This window comes from Podarcis bocagei, assembly GCF_964188305.1.
Source record: "Podarcis bocagei genome assembly, chromosome: 1".
In the NCBI taxonomy this organism is placed as follows: domain Eukaryota; kingdom Metazoa; phylum Chordata; class Lepidosauria; order Squamata; family Lacertidae; genus Podarcis; species Podarcis bocagei.
Window position 1 is genome coordinate 123,318,704 of NC_138125.1, and position 17,894 is coordinate 123,336,597.

Consider the following 17,894-nt stretch of genomic DNA (forward strand, 5'->3'; position numbering starts at 1 on the left):
GAGCTTCGGGCAAAGTTTGCCAGTCCCACTATGTGAGCTGTGGGGAACAGACGCAGGGCAGTGATGGCTGCAACTAGCCCTGGAAATACCTGAGAAATGTTGGAAATAAAAGCTGTATAGAGACAAACGGGACTCTGTGTGTTTGTCTGGAAGCTGAATCCAGCAGGTGACAGTTTTACAACGCTGTGCGAAGCTCTGCTGAACCGTGACGGAAGAGCTGGAGTGGAAGCGTGCCGGGCAGCAATAAACCGCTAATCGAGGTTTGTAAATCAATTAGCGGGGGTCACGGCCAATAAAACAGCACATGTCCCTCAGCCAAAGGCAATGGGGTCAGTTTGGGACACAAATGAAGAAGTAAGAAGTGTGAAGTACAGAAATCAATACATGCTAGTTAGGGGATCAGCAGTGAGTGATGGCCCAGTAAGGGACTGAGTCATGTTAATGTACGTAATCGATATTCCAAAATGAACAGACTTCTGCAGGTTCCTTTCCTGCTGATAAATATGGAGAATGTCCTGCAATCCCATTTTACTGGCTCATTCATACAATGCTTATGGTAAATTGGCTTTTTGGTAATTGCACAAAACACATAGCCATAGGCACTGAGGAAGAGTCTTCTCAGTGAAATGCCATAATGTATCGTTTAACACTTTATGAGCCAACAATTTTCACTGTCCAAAAAATAATAATGTGCGAAGCATAAGCTTGGTAGAGGGCTCCTACTTCCCACACACTTCGAGTTTGTTTAAGAGCTGAATCTCATAAAACCTGGGAATTGGCTTCACAGCTAAGACGAGTTTTGAAAACTATTATTTGCAGGGAACGAGGATTCCGTTTAAAAAAAATATGTGTAAAAATGTAAATGAAAGTCAGAATGCTAATTAATAAATGGTCTTTTCAAATGCTTGGATTTAAGAAGCCAGATTGCATAATATAATCATACTAGTTCACACTGTCAGTGAGATGTGAAAGAAACAGAATTGTAACAGCGTGACGTGGTGTTAATTAAGGTGACTTGTGCAGGGAAAGAGTAGCACTCACAGATGGAGATTCGCTGTGTGGCTGTAAACAACCTTCTGGTAAAAGGTAAAGGTACCCCTGCCGGTACGGGCCAGTCTTGACAGACTCTAGGGTTGTGCGCTCATCTCACTCTAGAGGCCGGGAGCCAGCGCTGTCTGCAGACACTTCCGGGTCACTTGGCCAGCGTGAAGAAGCTGCTCTGGTGAACCGGCACCAGAGCAGCACACGGAAACGCCGTTTACCTTCCCGCTATAAAGCGGTACCTATTTATCTACCTGCACTTAAGGGTGCTTTCGAACTGCTAGGTGGGCAGGAGCTGGGACCGAACGACGGGAGCTCACCCCGCCACAGGGATTCGAACCGCCGACCATGCGATCGGCAAGTCCTAGGCACTGAGGTTTTACCCACAGCGCCACCCGCGTCCCCCAACAACCTTCTGAGGGTGCCCTAAAATAATCTAAAAGGAACTTAAGACTCCATAATTGTTTCTTTGGTGGCTAGTCTATGAGAGAGCCAAATATTATTTATTATAGAGTTTATTACTATACAATATTGGTCTGCATGGAATCACAATCAGCTCGCATCAAATTAAAAGGTGATAAAAGCACTGCTAAACTTCAACCGGTGAAGTCTATGATGGATTAATGGCAAGGCTGCATGAACTGGGTGTATGCAGTGATTTAGGCACTGTGAGAATTGCTTGCTGAATCAGGCCTATGGACCTTCCAACAGAAGCTAATCAGATTCTCTGGGAAGCTCACATGGTTGACATAGCTGTTCCCTGCTCTTGCTTGTTCTCAGCATCTGAGAATGCATTAACTAGCCACAGGCCATGCTGCTTTCCCCTGTGCCTGGGACTGCCTGGGTGCAAGGCTTCAGCATTTTCTGAATTTAGGGTCTTGAGAATAACTGGCAGGAACTGAGTATTGCCCAGTGGAGATCTGACTTATACCACCCCTTCTGTGTGGCAAGTGCATTTTTTTGGTTTGAGTAACCTTGCCTGCTGCTGCTCGCTTCAACACATTCCCGCTTCACCTGTTATTACTCCTTACACCAGGGGTCTTTTTCAGGAGGGGGCCAGTCCACTGTCCTTCAGACCTTGTGGGGAGCCCTACCTACCCTCTCCTGAATGCACTCCCCCTCCTGAAAGGAACCCCCCCAACCACCACTCACTCTGCAGCTGCCGACGCCACCTCGTCTTTGGCAGCATTGTCATCCTCTGCCTTTGCCAGGGGTCTGCGGGGCACAGAGCCCATGCCGCTGCCCTAGCCTCCCCACTGCCACTGCTTCCTCCTGCTCGGCTCTTGGCCATACGCGTCCGCCTAAGTGGGAAGGAAGGGGCGTTGCCCAGAGGCATCCGCAGCTTCGGACTGGCTGCAGTAGCTTCCTGTGGCCAATCCGAAGCTGCACCAGCGCCGCGGAAGTCAGTCCCCATGCAGCGAGGCCTCCGCGCCACACCAGTTTAGCTGACCGAGTGGGCGGCAGGGTCTGCAAGGTTCGCGGGCTGGATTAACAAAGCCTGGTGGGCCGCATCTGGCCACCGGGCCTTAGTTTGCTGACCCCTGCCTTACACTTTACCACCCCACACAGGCAATGACTTGATAGGACATGTTGTGTCCCCTATCTCACCGCCGCATTGTTGACCTGAAGAAGACTCTGAAGACGAATCTCTTCTTGAGGCTCACACACACACACACACACACACACACACACACACCACAGCCTCTCCTGCTTCACAACCTGGAGAAATACTGAAAGGAAATACTTGAATGCGGTTTTGATATTATCATCAATAAAATGCACTGCAGTGTACAGGAAGCATATTGTGTTGTTTCTGTAAAAAGGATGAGTAAAGCAGGTAATTATAAAACACCTTCTTTAAACATTAGTTTGCCTTTAAATCCTTAACACCTCTTTAGGCAGGCAAGTTGTTCCATGCTTGGGGAGGAACATTTAAATATATTGGCTCAAATGGAGGGGGAATTCAAGTGTATCACCATGGCTTCAGTGCTTCTTAAATCGCATTGAAGGTAAGGGAATGAAACAGTCTATTTATGCATTGGATTGCAGCCCTTATTCCCAGTCACCATCTAAAGATTGAAACAGTGACTTGGAAAGCATTCCTAATGACTTGCTAAGAAGCACTCAAATGCCATTGTCATAAATTTCTATTCAAACGTAGGTACTCTTTCTTGTCAAACGACACCAGTATCCTTATCTTAGAAGAAAACATATCTTATAAGCTGCAAAAAGGAAAGTCAGCATTTGTATGGGGGGGGGGAATCCTTCATTATTTTCTCCATGAAGAAAACCAGAGTAGCTTAGTAGATGGGACATGGTTTTTATCTGAAGCTTCACTGAGTTTTGTACATTTGGTTTCAGTTAATTGTGCCAGGGCTCGGTTATGTGGTTCCTCCATGCTATTGATTTGAAATAGCCATTGTGATTAGACTAGTCAAGGATATGTTTATTGGCTCGGCTTAAAAACGGAAATGAATCACATTTATTTGTGCACAAAGAAATAGAACAAAATTAATGTTCCCAGAGGCAATAAGCTATTTGTGGTCCTTCCAAGCTTCCTTTCCCTCTGCTTTGATTATATATTATCCACTTGCTTTGACAAAACTCTCTTTTAGAATTCTATGAATTAGACTCATTAGCACTTGTCTGCATGAGCCATTGACACGCAGCAAGGGGAACATCCAGACTAACATAATTTGAACTGTGGAGCTTCCGTGGAAGTACAATTGCTGGGGTTTGTTCATACCCAAAACAATATTTTTCTGAGGTTTAACTCTAGGGAAAGTTGCTTTGTAAGTTTGAGGCTGACTCCGGCTGTACACTTTATTGGCTGGAATTGGTTGCTGACATCATGAGTGTGCCTACTATGAATGTGTTTAAAAAGCAACAACATGAAGATAAAAAACATAAAGATGGATAAACATGCAAATGGGTACATTGAAAAACCTGGGAAAGCAGCCTAAAGAATAGAAGGAGGTGGAAAACAGACAACTCAAGTCGGTGTTCGTTTAGCTGATAAGTACATCTGTCAAAAGCAGAACAAATGTTAAGGAAGGCAAGGTTCACTGCAGGAACAGCAACGAGATATCTTTTCTAAGGGACATCTCTTCACACACCTTGAGACTGTGTAAAGGCAAACTGAAGAAGCCTTTGTGACATTTCCCCTTTGAAATTGCAAGTGCAGCCACAGGAATATGAAACTGATTTACAAATGATCTTAACATCCTATCAGTCAGGCCTTATAAAGTGTTTATTATTGTCGTTTTAGAGTATATAAGGCAAACATGGTACTGATGAGTGTTGAAGAGTGTTTATTAAATTATAGCTTTCAAATATCTCTTGCCAGATCCAGCTTCAAAGTTTCTTTTACCTTGCATTTCATAGATGCGTAATGCTGAAGAGTGCAACCCAAAGTGTAACGAGTTTCCATTCAGAGTTGTTTTTCTATTAGATGTTGTACATTGATGGGAGAACTTGATTATGTCATTCAAGTTTAATATCCGCATAGGGAAGTTTATATATTGCAAGTTATCATGAAGTTTCTCCAATGGTGCCATCAGTTCTTCTGACTAGGAAAATCGCAACAGTCCCTTTCAACTGGATAGATACTAAAAGCCTTCCACCATGTGGAAAAGATCTGCTGGACAGCTACTAGAGGCTGCAATGGTGGAAAAGAAGTAAGCCTTTTCCACCACTATCACTGTAACATGGTAGGCACAATAATGAGCATGTACCTGTGTTTGGTCAGATTCATTTTGGACTTTACACCACTTGCAGTCCATCTATTGTCCTTCATTGAAGAGGGGACCTGGAAGTGTTCATGTCAAGATCACTCCCTTTAGCGCTACACTGTAGCAAGACCAGGGCTCGGACAAGCACACAAACCATGTTGGTTGGATAAATCCCTCAGAGTAGTCAGAAATCCCTTATATGCCGACTTAATAGGTGCCCCTGGGACACCGGTGGTGCTGTGGTTTAAACCACTGTGCCTCTTGGACTTGCCGATCGGAAGGTCAGCAGTTCGAGGCCCTGCAGTTCAAAAGCATGTCAAAGTGCAAGTAGATAAATAGGTACCGCTCCAGCAGGAAGGTAAACGGCGTTTCCGTGCGCTGCTCTGGTTCGCCAGAAGCAGCTTACTCATGCTGGCCACATGACCCGGAAGCTGTATGCCAGCTCCTTCAGCCAATAAAGCGAGATGAGCGCCGCAACCCCAGAGTCGGCCATGACTGGACCTAATGGTCAGGGGTCCCTTTAACCTTTACCTTTAATGTGGGTACCGCTCATCCATCTCGGCTGCACTTGCAGCTCAGCAAATAGTTCTGATAGAGCAGCATTTCCACTTTGCATCATCCTTCCACTTCCTTTCCCTTGTGTGCCTTTGCAAGCACAATATTGGTGCCTGTACCTTTGTTTTTAATTGAAGTGAGCTGCTTTGGGAGATGGCAATGGACTGAAAAGAGGGATAAAGAGAGATCAAATCAATAAATGGCTCTCTGACTATTTACCCTCACTTGTTATAAATAAGTTAGAACATCTTGGGACTCATTGCCTAAGCAAAAAAGCTCCTGGCTTCTCAATCTTTGGCGCTCTCATTCTGTGTTTCATTTCAACCTTGTTGCTCCTCTGCCAGTAACTGGCTCATTTTTCTTCTTCTTCTAAGAGCATTTCTGCCTATCACTTCTCACTCTTTCCCAACAGGTATACTCAGCCTTGACATCTTGACTTCTTCAGATAACCTTATCTTATCCATGGCATAGTTGTACCCATTATTAACCATGCCTCTGCAAGCCATTCCAGGTGTCCAGTGTTATCCTGAGCCTTCATCCTGTGAATATACATACCCAAGTGATGGTCAGATTGAATTGTGGTCTGGAAGGGTACAGCAGTCATCATTTTCTCCCCAGGAGCCTTCACATTTGCTCTGAGACTTGGTTTGGTTCATAGGCACCAACTCCTAGGGGCCAAGGTCCCTTTGCCTCCCCCTAAAATATTTGAACCCCTCCCCCCAAAAAAGTTGATAGGCATTGCCATTCAAATGGCAATGATTGATTATACATAGGGCAGGACTTACCTGCCCTCCTCCCCCCCCCCAATTTTTTTTATTCAAGTTGGCACCCCTGATTTGGTTTAAGCATGTCATCCATACAGGGTCAAGATATACAGTATACATTTCTGCTTATTAAAGGTAAAGGTAAAGGGACCCCTGACCATTAGGTCCAGTCGTGACCGACTCTGGGGTTGCGGCTCTCATCTCACTTTATTGGCTGAGGGAGCCGGCGTACAGCTTCTGGGTCATGTGGCCAGCATGACTAAGCCGCTTCTGGCGAACCAGAGCAGTGCACGGAAACACCGTTTACCTTCCCGCTGGAGCGGTACCTATTTATCTACTTGCACTTTTGATATGCTTTTGAACTGCTAGGTTGGCAGGAGCAGGGACTGAGCAACAGGAGCTTACCCTGTCGTGGGGATTCGAACTGCCAACCTTCTGATCGGCAAGTCCTAGGCTCTGTGGTTTAACCCACAGCACCACCCACGTCCCTTTCTGCTTATTACTAAGATTCATATTCTGCCTTTCTCGTTGTTGTTTTTTAATCTGAAGCTGTTTCCCACTCCACCCCCAGCCCTAGCATGCACTGCAAATGGTTCTTTGATTCTGTTTCCTTGTTTGGTTTCCAAGAACCAGTCAATTCCCTCCCTTCCATCTTGCCTTAGCTTAGTGTTGCAGGATCAGAGTTGCTTTGCTTTCATTCAGTCATAAATCAACTTTCTTCCTAACTTCAGTGATGAAAAAGAGAGGCCGTTTATCAATCTTTGGCAGCAGGCTTTCTGTGTAAAATTCAAACTGCCTTCTTATCTGCTTTATGGAGTCAGGAGATACTCTTATTCCAGACCCAATGGCCCTCTTGCATTTCTCGGCTTTTTGACCCAACAGTTTACATGCTTACAGAGAGAAGAAATTGTATTAATATATCATCTGGTAACTAATGATAATACTTCATATGTCTGATTAGGTGGCTCTAGTCTGCAAAACCATATACTGCAACAGTTTTGTAATTTTTAAGGTATCGCAGGACTGTTTGTTGTTTTTACTTCTGTCATGGGTACACATACCACAAAATTATTAGCATTCAGTGTTTCAAAGGCTTTAAAAGTCATTGTAAAACTTCATGAATAATTTTGTGAAATAGGGATAAAGAAGCAGTTACTATCATCTTAGTAGCAAATCCTACACTGCTCTCTACTGGAAGAGAAGGATTTACATGCAGTTCTTATATGACCTAAATCTCTGGCTGAGTTATCCAAAAACCATTCCCAAGCTTTATACTGGATTAAAAATTAAAAATAAATGAAACATTGTCTAATCTGTTTCAACTAATTCTTCAGTTATTGGTGGAGCAGAACAAAAGCTAAACATTCCTACAAAGAGTCAAGTTTTGGGGGCTCCCACTTAAGCCCAACATCTGTTCCAAAAGTAACGCAGGAAAACATGTTATGGGTTGCAGAGCTGATGCTTTAGTAAGTTTTGCAAAAGTATTCGTTTGTCACATTTGTATGGAAAAGAACCTGCCTAGACTTCACTGTTTCAGAGCCGTATGAATTGCAGTGAAAATGGTCTCATGTTTTCCTCTTGAAAACGAGTTCGAGTAATGCAATTTGTCAATTGTGTATCCCAGTTTCAAGAATGCCAAGGGGGGGAAAGGTCAGAAATAGCACGATGGAGTGCGGCACATATGTGCTGTGATTTTACAACTCATTGAAATAGCAGAGCAGTACATAGGCTCAGCCACCTGGGTCCCTCTACAGATACAGTGGTACCTCGGTTTTCGAGCAACTCAGAAGCTGAATGTTTCGGAACCCAAACACTGAAAACCTGGAAGTAATTGCTTCCCATTTCGAACGTGCCTCCAAACTCGGGACGGCTTCCACTGCATTTCCCCCCTCTTTTTAATCCGTTGACTTCACCGCCCGCCCTTTGCGCCTCGGTTGTCAAACGTTTTGGGAGTGGAACGGTCTTCCGGAACAGATTACGTTCAACAACTGAGGTACCACTGTATCTTAAACGAGAACTGCCAGAGCACTAAGAACTTTTATTTATTTATTTACCACCTTATACGCGGAGGTCTCAGGGTGGTTCACAGAATAAAATCAAAATAAAAACCACAAAAGATATAATCAAAATAAAAACAACAACCCAATAACACACACACACCCCAAAACCCCCACATTTTAAAAGGGTATAGGATGTCAATCAAATCAACCAAAGGTCTGGTTAAAAAGGGGCAGTTTTGCCTAGTGCCTAAAGGTGTATAATGAAGGTGCCAGGCGAACTTCCCTGGGGAGAGCATTCCACAGATGGGGAGCCACTGCAGAGAAGGCCCCGTTCTCATGTTGCCACCCTCCGGACCTCTCAAGGAGGAGGCACACGAAGGAGGGCCTCAGACGATGATCTCAGGGTCCGAGTAGGTTGTTCATATGGAAAGAGGCATGTGGAATTGAGGTATTGTGGTCCTCAATTCTTGCATTCATCCTGGATATGCTAGTGTGTGCAGAGATGGGAGCATACCTGTCAGCTTCACCCCTAACATTGCTGGACACGTCCAGTTGGGCATGTGGGCTGATGCAGATACACTCGTTCCTCTACACCAGCAGCGGGGAACCTGCACCCCACAGCCAAATTTGGTTCACCAGGCCATTTTCCATGAACCATGCCTACTTGCCCCACACGTGATATAATATGTGATGTTAAGGGTGGAACAGGTAGCGATGTGTCTGGATTGGCTGCCCACACAGCTGATCCCTGCAGAAAGTTTGGATTTGATATCCCGCTTTATCACTACGCGAAGGAGTCTCAAAGCGGCTAACATTCTCCTTTCCCTTCCTCCCCCACAACAAACACTCTGTGAGGTGAGTGGGGCCGAGAGACTTCAGAGAAGTGTGACTAGCCCAAGGTCACCCAGCAGCTGCATGTGGAGGAGCGGAGACGCGAACCCAGTTCACCAGATTATGAATTTACCACTCTTAACCACTACACCACACTGGCTTACCACAGAAAGCAGGATTGAACTCTGTACCCAGTAGCTGGTGGGTGGGGAGTACAATCCCACTTGGTCACACGATCTCTTCCCATCCCTGCAGGTCAGTCAACAGGTGTCAGTCAATTTGATATCAGATTATTGTCCTGCCCAGCTGTCAGAGTTTGCCCACATGGGTGGGAGGAGATAAAGGTCAGGCCCATCAGGCCAAAAAGTTTCCTCACCCCTCCTCATTTTTGTCTACATAAGATGAACACCTGAAGAAGTTCCAAGTGTACCAAAAAACACCCCATCATCTCTGGTTTCTTAAAATTGATTAACACATATTGTCCACTTCACAGTTCCTCTTTAGAGTTCAGAGCAGTTGTCTCCCAAATTTTGGGTCTTGATCACTACTGGAATGGCAGTAGTTCCTAAGTGCTCGTATACATAATTTCAGAAATAGCCTGAAACATTATCCCTGCATTCCAGGAAGCGGGTGAAACAAACATGAAGATAGAATGAGGAAAGAAGAAAAATAATTAAAGGCACACAGGGAAGAAACAGAACACACAACTCTGATAAAGCTAAATAACTGGTGCACTTATTTTCGCATTAAGTGTAGTTGATGAAGTTAGTCCAATTCACTTTTGGCAAAAAATTACCAATAAACTTCTCTCTAGACTAGAGTGTGGGATTTGGGGTGGGTGGGAGGAATCTAATGGAGCTATTAATATACCAAACTGATGCGTTTTTAATGCATTTGGAGGGGGGGGACAGAGAACTTGTTTTTGAAATTATGAGGAAAGGGGCTAAATAAAGTTGCTGTGAATCTGAATCTGTAAAATACCAACAACATTTTTAAAAATAGCCAATTGGCCTTACTACAATAGAAATTATGTTTGAGATTATATATGACACATGCAATACCTTTTATTTTTATTTACTAAACGCTCACTTTATCTGTGACCCCACACATTTGTGTGTGTGCACAAGCTTGTAAAATTCACAGCAGTGGAGTTTTGTGTGCTATTCTGTGTTAAAAGGTGAAATTTGTCCATGAGATCTGATGCTTCACAAAAATAATTGTGACTAGTCCGTTCAGCTTCTACAAATATTGAAATAGCCTGTGGCACACTGTTTCTGATTAAATAAATGAATGCCACCTTTCTTATTTTATTTCTTCAGGATATATTCATCCCCTGAATTTTCTTTATAATTCAAAGTTTTCACCCAGCGACTGGGTGGAAAGGTTTTGGTAGTATTTAAAATAAATATGTTATATGTTCAATTATTTTCTGGGGAATGTAGATTCTTTAGAAATAAATGAAAACCTTGTGTCAGTGCCCAGGTTACTTGCTGAAAGTATTTTTTACTAAGGAAACTGATGGAAATGCTGGTTTTCATATCTTCACTACTTAAACCAACGCTCAGTTTAAAAACACATGGCTCATTGTCAGGAAACTGACATCAGAGCAACAGGAGAAGGAGAGGCTCTCCGATTCTGCAGGAGAAGGTACCAGCACCAGGGGGAGACGCAGCTTGATAGAGGGGGGAGGAAATCAGTGTAACACCAAGGATCCAGGAGAGCAAATGGGGGAAGAGGGGGAAGGGCTCCGGGATTCTTCCTTGGAAGTCAGTGAGGAGAGCACTCGTCCTCCACTACCCACGCCCTCCCTGCGCAGAAGACTCCCGCGCAATGAGAGGCGGAGACGATTGGGTGTCAAACAGCTTTTATGCTGGCAAAGGTTTAAGAAATGCCCACAGACAGATCCTGCTAGCGACTGAGGCAGCCACGCTGAGATGGGCTGTGTAGTCAAGACGGTTTAACCCAGGCAGTTAAGCTCCCAAACAGGGACAGTTTACGCACGAGTAACTCCAAACCACTACACTCATGCTTCGGAGTAAAAGTTGTGCATTTCTTCTGGAAACCCTGGGATGCTGTAGAGAGGAAACACCTTTTTAAAAAAGTCTGCAGTGGTCTTAGTCTATTATAGCTACATTAACCACCACATTATACATTTGCTTGCATGAAGCTTCTGTGTTAACTGAGCACCGAAATGCGGTTCTTGTTTCTCAGGATAGGCTTAAGGACCGAAGTGAAAAGAGCAGTTAAGATTATTGATAGCTCAGTGTTAGTTGTGTAAATATGATAGACCATCACCGGTATGAGCCGATGGTGCTTTTCCATGCTTTTCAGGGAAGAGATTTCAATCTACTGGAGACCTCCATAAATAGAAGCAAGGATAATCCTGGAACAGACTTTTGGGCCAATAGGGATTGCAAGGGGAAGAATGAAATAGATCCCCACTCCACCTTCAGTTTGCAGGAGCCGAGATCCATGCCTTGAGCCATTCCTTGCTTGCAAATTATATATTTTGGGATTCAAGGGGGAAATGTAAGTGTTAATATGTGAGCAGAGGACTTGCTTGAGGCCTCAAAAATGGTATTCCAAATTGTTTAGAGAAACAGTTATATAGCACTGGCCCTTCGGCATTGATATTATTGGTGTTGAAAGGGGGTTGTGTTCACTGTAGCTGCAACTTTATCACTCGTGTGTGAAACTATTGTGAGATCAGCTATCGTGTTTCATGAAGTGGTTCAGCAGCGGAAACCAGTTGGAAGAGTAAACCATAAACCTGCCACGTGTTCAGTATTGCTCACTAGCACATGGGTGAAATAAATGGTGATTAATTTGTGGGTGTAGCATTCTGCGAAGTCATTAGTTCTTCTGCGCCTGCAGTAAGTTGGAAGAGGGGTAGAAGGCACTGCGATAAAGTATTGATGCAGATGTGGCTCCATTTCTGTACAGTGGTACCTCGGGTTACATACGCTTCAGGTTACAGACTCCGTCAACCCAGAAATAGTGCTTCAGGTTAAGAACTTTGTTTCAGGTTGAGAACAGAAATTGTGCTCTGGCGGCGCAACGGCAGCAGGAGGCCCCATTAGCTAAAGTGGTGCTTCAGGTTAAGAACAGTTTCAGGTTAAGAACGGACGGAACGAATTAAGTACTTAACCCAAGGTACCACTGTACATGCAAAAGCAGCAGCAGTCTGCTACTATACTTACATAAAACAGGGGTTATGGTTTTGTTCTCTTGGTTTAATTATTTACTTGTGTTTTATCTCGTATTATATTCTGTGAAATGCCCTGAGATCTTCTGAGGAATTTAATAAATTTAATAGACATACAAATTTAATAATATATAAATAAGTATGTAAAACTAATAGATAAAATAAAAACAAATAAATTATAGCACTGCTTCCCATAATGCTCACCCACACATTTGGGGTAGAGAACAATCCCATAGCTGTCAACGTTTCCCTTTTTAAAAGGGAAATCCCCTTATTCTGAATAGGATTCCTCACAAGAAAAGGGAAAGGCTGACAGCTATGCAATCCAAGTGCTTCTTCCTCTTTCCTCCTCCTGTTCTGCCAAAAGAAGGATCTGTAGTGGCCATGGCCAATCTTTTCGACAAACCGAAGGAATTGAAGTGCCACTCTCACTGCGCTATTGTACATTTTGTGCACCACAGCTTCAGGCTGCCCACCCATGATCTATGGATTAAGGCAGTTGTGCATGTTCATCCTTCCCTCATTCGTCTGGTATAAGACAAATTCGTCTGGTGTAAAAGCGGGGTGGCGCTGTGGTCCAAACCACTGAGCCTCTTGGGCTTGCTGATTGAAAGGTTGGCGGTTTGAATCCCCGCAACGAGGTGAGCTCCTGTTGCTCTGTCCCAGCTCCTGCCAATCTAGCAGTTCGAAAGCACGCCAGTGCAAGTAGATAAATAGGCACCACTGCGGTGGGAAGGTAAACGGTGTTTTCATGCGCTCTGGTTTCCATCACAGTGTCCTGTTGCACCAGAAGCTGTTTAGTCATGCTGGCCACATGACCTGGAAAGCTGTCTGTGGACAAATGCCGGCTCCCCCAGCCTGAAAGCGAGATGAGCGCCGCAAACCCATAGTTGCATTGACTGGACTTAACCGTCGAGGGGGTCCCCATAAAATTGTAGGGTTAGACCAGAACCTGTGAGGGTCTTCCAGTCCCCATCCAGGGGTCCTTTACCTTTTTTTTGTATATAAGTAACAATGTGCTTAAGCAAGGTGTTATGATTGCTACCAAAGTCTTCATTTTCCACTCCACAATGAATGTACCATTGAGAGCCTTTTGAGTTTCACCTTGATCCTGAGCATTTGTGCCAGTATATGTGTCAGGAATGCTGGCACTATATTGTGAATTATGCTAATGTGTTGGCCCTACAGCATGTTTTAAGATGGGTCCATTAGTTTTGTGGCTCTGTTCAAGCTGCCAATGTTGGAAAGAGACCAAACTTCAGGCACACTCTGATTTTTTTTAAAAAAAATAAATATATAACCTAAAATAATGCCATGACATTTGTTGCTGTTACATTCATTGCTAAAAGTCATGCCAACTCCAAGTTTGTGATGATTACAAGAAGAGAAACACTACTATTTTAATTATGAAAATAAGGATTATGCAATAGCATGTAGAAATCTATAAAATGAAGCAAGAAATGTTTTAATGTACGGTTAGTTAGAAACTTTTAGCATAAGTGGAAATATGTTTGCGTGTCTTTATACTTGCATATTCCCCAGAGAGAAATAGTTTGCAGCTACAATTCTGGCTAGTTAGTTCTTCTCTTCTCTTCTCTTCTCTTCTCTTCTCTTCTCTTCTCTTCTCTTCTCTTCTCCTTTCTCTCTCTCTCTTTCTTTCTTTTTTTGGCCAATTATTTTTATTGATTTTCCATAATTTTTAACAAATTGTCACCAAATTAATACAAAATTAATACAATTAATACAAAATCAATACAGTTATTTCAAAGGCATTTTTTTTTAAAAAAAAAAAGGTAACAAGCATCCACTACTTTTCTCACAAATTACAATGTTTTCAGTTTCTTGGCAGCACAGAAGTGGAGCAACCTAAAGGCACAGAAGTCGTGAGAGATGCTGTTAGAAAACTTAAGGTAGGAAACTCTTTTTAAATTTATTAGATACAGTTAGAAGCAATGCCTGATCTGTTCTAAACATATGTGTTGCATTCCCTCTATGTTTATCCACCCCCTGCTAGAAAATCTCAGAACACCAATATACTCTTCCTTCAGTGTACAGTTGTACCTTGGATCCCGAATGCCTTGCGAGTTGAACGTTTTGGCTCCTGAACGCTGCAAACCCGGTTTGCGAACGTTTTTTGGAACTCAAACGTCTGATGCGGGTTCTGTGGCTTCTGATTGGCTGCAGAAGCTTCCTTGGTTTCTGGATGTTTTGGAAGTCGAACGGGCTTCTGGAACGGATTCCGTTTGGCTTCCAAGATATATATTGTGTGGAGCCTTGATACAACCATTCATATTTCCATTTTTCATAAGTGAAGTCATGGCCCCCTTCCACACATTACACTAATCTCCTGTTAAAGGTTCATCAGTAGTACCTTTTGTTCCAGACCTTAACTCCAGTATCCCGTGTTTCTTCTTGTTTTCCTTCTCTGCTCCAAGTGTGTGGTCTCCTTCCTCCAAATCTATATTGTCCTCTCATTGGACACAGCTTCAGAGGGCTCCACCCTCTTATCTCTGTTTCCCCAAACGTCTCACTCTGCAGGCTGGCTGGAATGCATCCTAGCAATTCCTCTCCTCTCCATTATCCTGTTTCTCACAGCTTTCCTTTTTCTGATTCCTCCCCGGTTTTTGCTGTCTCTCTGCATACTAAGAATAGAAGGGTGTCTTCCAGCCTGACCTGATTCATTGCTGCTGGGACTTTTTGCAAAGACTTACAGAGACATGGTGGCATTGGTGTTTGCTCCTCACAATGTGCTTGTAACTGAAGGACTTGGCGCACACTTGCAATATACCTGTGCTGTGATTTTCACTTGATTTCACTGCAGGAAAGCATGCAGGCTTTCATACAGAAAAGAACAGTGTCCTGAAAAACAGCCAACGGTTAACATTCCCAGAAATGTCAATTTGTAATTGTGAAAAACAGAAATAAGTTTAGGGATCATTCACTCCCCGTCCACTAGAATTGGATCTCTCTTTTTTTAAAATCATGATTTTTATTGAGTTTTCCATATTCCATTTCATTTCATAATACATATCCAAAGCTTACATTTTTACTCAAAAAGAGCAACGACCTCCTTCCCTCCCTCTTTCTGACTTTCCTATAACATTAACATATTTATCACATTTCTATAATCACTTCTTTACCTTATATGATCATTTAAAAATCACCCTCTCATTTGTAAATTAGCTCCTTCTTTCCTCATTACCAAACATTTCACGTTAAAGCTACAAATGTTTTCAGGTGTTTACAGTTTTCTTTCAAGTAATATATAAATTTGCTCCAGTCCTTTTGAAATCTATCGTCTAGTTGACTCCTAATTTTCCCCGTCAACTTCGCCAACTCCACAAATTCTACCATCTTTATCTGCCAGTCGTCCAGGGTGGGGAGTTCTTGCTGCTTCCATCTTTGGGCCAGTAGGATTCTTGCTGCCATTGTGGTGTACATGAACAAATTTACATCTTTTTTTGTGGATTTCCTTGTCAATTAACCCTAATAAAAATGTTTCTGGTTTTTTTACTGAAATTGTATTTCAATACCTTTTTTAATTCATTATAAATAATGTCCCAGAAGATTTTAACTTTAGTGCAATTCCACCACATATGTAGGAAGTTCCCTTCCTTCTCCCTGCCTTTCCAACATAGTTTATCCTGATATCTATACATTTTGGCAAGTTTACTTGGTGTGATGTACCAACGATAAATCATCTTCATTAGATTTTCTTTGAGTGCCACACACACCATGTAGAATTGGATCTTTATGTTCTCTTCAGATGCAGGTGCTGCACAGTGAATCTTTTAATCCTTTTGTGTTATTTCTGTTCATGTTGACTTGCTTTCTCAGTCTCCACTGCTTTTCCACCAGCGATGCTTGCAAAGTTTAAGCAGGGGGTTCCACCCCGCATGATCTAAACAGGCTGAGGCCTGGAACAGTCTGCTTTTAAATTGACTGAAACCAGGTCCACAGCCCAAGCCGCTGCTGACCCCTTCTTATCTGATTGGCCCATTCAAACTAGAATTTTTCCCCATTCTGGGTGACTGCAGAGGGAGGTTCCCACATCCCCCAATGGTCATGCCAGGATGAAGATAGCCCTGGGACTGGACTGCAGTGGACCGCAAACTACCCCTCCCCCAGAGTCTGTCAGGAGCTCATCCTACACTCGGGTAGGACCCTGGCTGAGACACATGCCCGACTGGCATGTTCTCTCCCTCCTGGTCGTTCGTTTGGGAGCTTCAAAAGCTTTCTTCTGCCCGAACATCACAGTGACCGATGCCAACAGACACCGGCACACTTAGGGATCCGCAGAGTCTTCTTAGTTCACGTGACAGACCTCAGCAACTCAGCATTTTGGCTAATTACTTTATCTACATATAAACACACACGGAGCACTGCAACATGGCTCCCTCTCTCTCTAGCATCAGACAGCAAAGAGAATGAACAAAGGACAATAGTCCCACTTCACGGAACACAGTAACACAAACATCCTGTCTCCGTCACTTCCCACTCTGTGAAGTCAAAATATACACCGTCATGTGATAGACAAAAATCCCATGGCTGCAATCATGGAGCAGGAATTCTAACAGAGTCCCAGGTAAGTGGCCACTGTTTTGAAGTCATTTGCAGCCCTTTTTAAGTTTGAATCCAACTTAAAATGGGGTTCACACTTTGCCCTTGTTGCTAATGGCCCTTCCTCCCCTGCTGAGCACCCTCTACACTTTTACCTTTGCATGGAAGCGGATGAGCAGGCAACAGTGGTGATAAGGCTCAGGAAAATCATTTTTTTAGCTGAGTATCAGGTAAGCAGACACCAATCTGCGATCCTTTTCTTTCTCCAGTTACCTCCTGCAAAAGGACATTGATTTTTTTGTAGAAGCAGTGTGGGTAGAAAGAAGAATGCAAAAAATGATTTGTACAAAATTTTTCTTTTGAATGCTCAAGGAAGAATTTCCACATTTCTGCTTTGCACCAGAGCTGTCATCCCCAATATGTTTCACTAGGTTTTTTGCAGATACTTTTTGCTTCCTTCGGAATTCCTCATGCTGTTTGCCTGAGGAGAAATCACAACATTTACTTCCATTTTTGCTTTAGGCAAAAAATCATTGTTGACAGTTAATTTGCATTTTACATTATGTGAGGGTGGGAAGAACGCTGTGTGGGAAAGAATGATAAGATCAGAGCTCTGAATCAGCCCTTCACAGATAATGTTTGGTCATCCAATTTCTTAGTAAATATCAGTCTTAATCTTCCTATGCACTTGTTGACCACTAAGCCATATATAATATCTAAATGATCCTCAATCTGGTTTAAATTCTCAGTTAACAACTTTATGTTGATTAGGATAAGGAAGTGTAACCATTTCATTAATTATTTCCATATGCTATCCTGAATTTATGAGACATTGTAGGAATTGAACACTGAGGGCCATTGCTGACCCCAGATACCAACCCTGTGGTCAACAAATCCTTGACTCAATTTCATATATACACTAGAGTCATAGTCAAATATCTATTTCTTTTTTAAAGGATAAGCCTATTTGATCCCAATGTCCCATTAAAAAGTGGGGGGGGGGTTCAACTAAAAGCTACATCTGGAACATAAATCATTTTTTAATCATCAGCATCTGTCATCAGTATCTGTATGTACTGCAACAGTTCAGAGCAGGCAACAGGATTGTTCCTCCAATAAGAAACTGGTGCTAAAATTTCCATTGTTTTAAGAACTTATGCCCAATAGCAGAAAGACAACCGGAATAAAAACATTTGCAATGGTTTAA

The 17,894-nt window shown here is 43.1% G+C and overlaps 1 protein-coding gene across 6 annotated transcripts in view; it reads left to right on the forward strand.

The window, feature by feature from the left end:
- The window catches only part of GULP1 (GULP PTB domain containing engulfment adaptor 1), a 168,060-nt gene that overhangs the window by 114,341 nt on the left and 35,825 nt on the right, over nucleotides 1–17,894 (forward strand). For all 6 annotated transcript variants that reach the window (XM_081182112.1, XM_081182110.1, XM_081182113.1 and 3 more), the window contains one exon: nucleotides 13,966–14,037. In XM_081182112.1, the coding sequence (XP_081038238.1) occupies nucleotides 13,966–14,037 (72 nt within the window). The remainder of the gene's footprint in view (nucleotides 1–13,965; nucleotides 14,038–17,894) is intronic.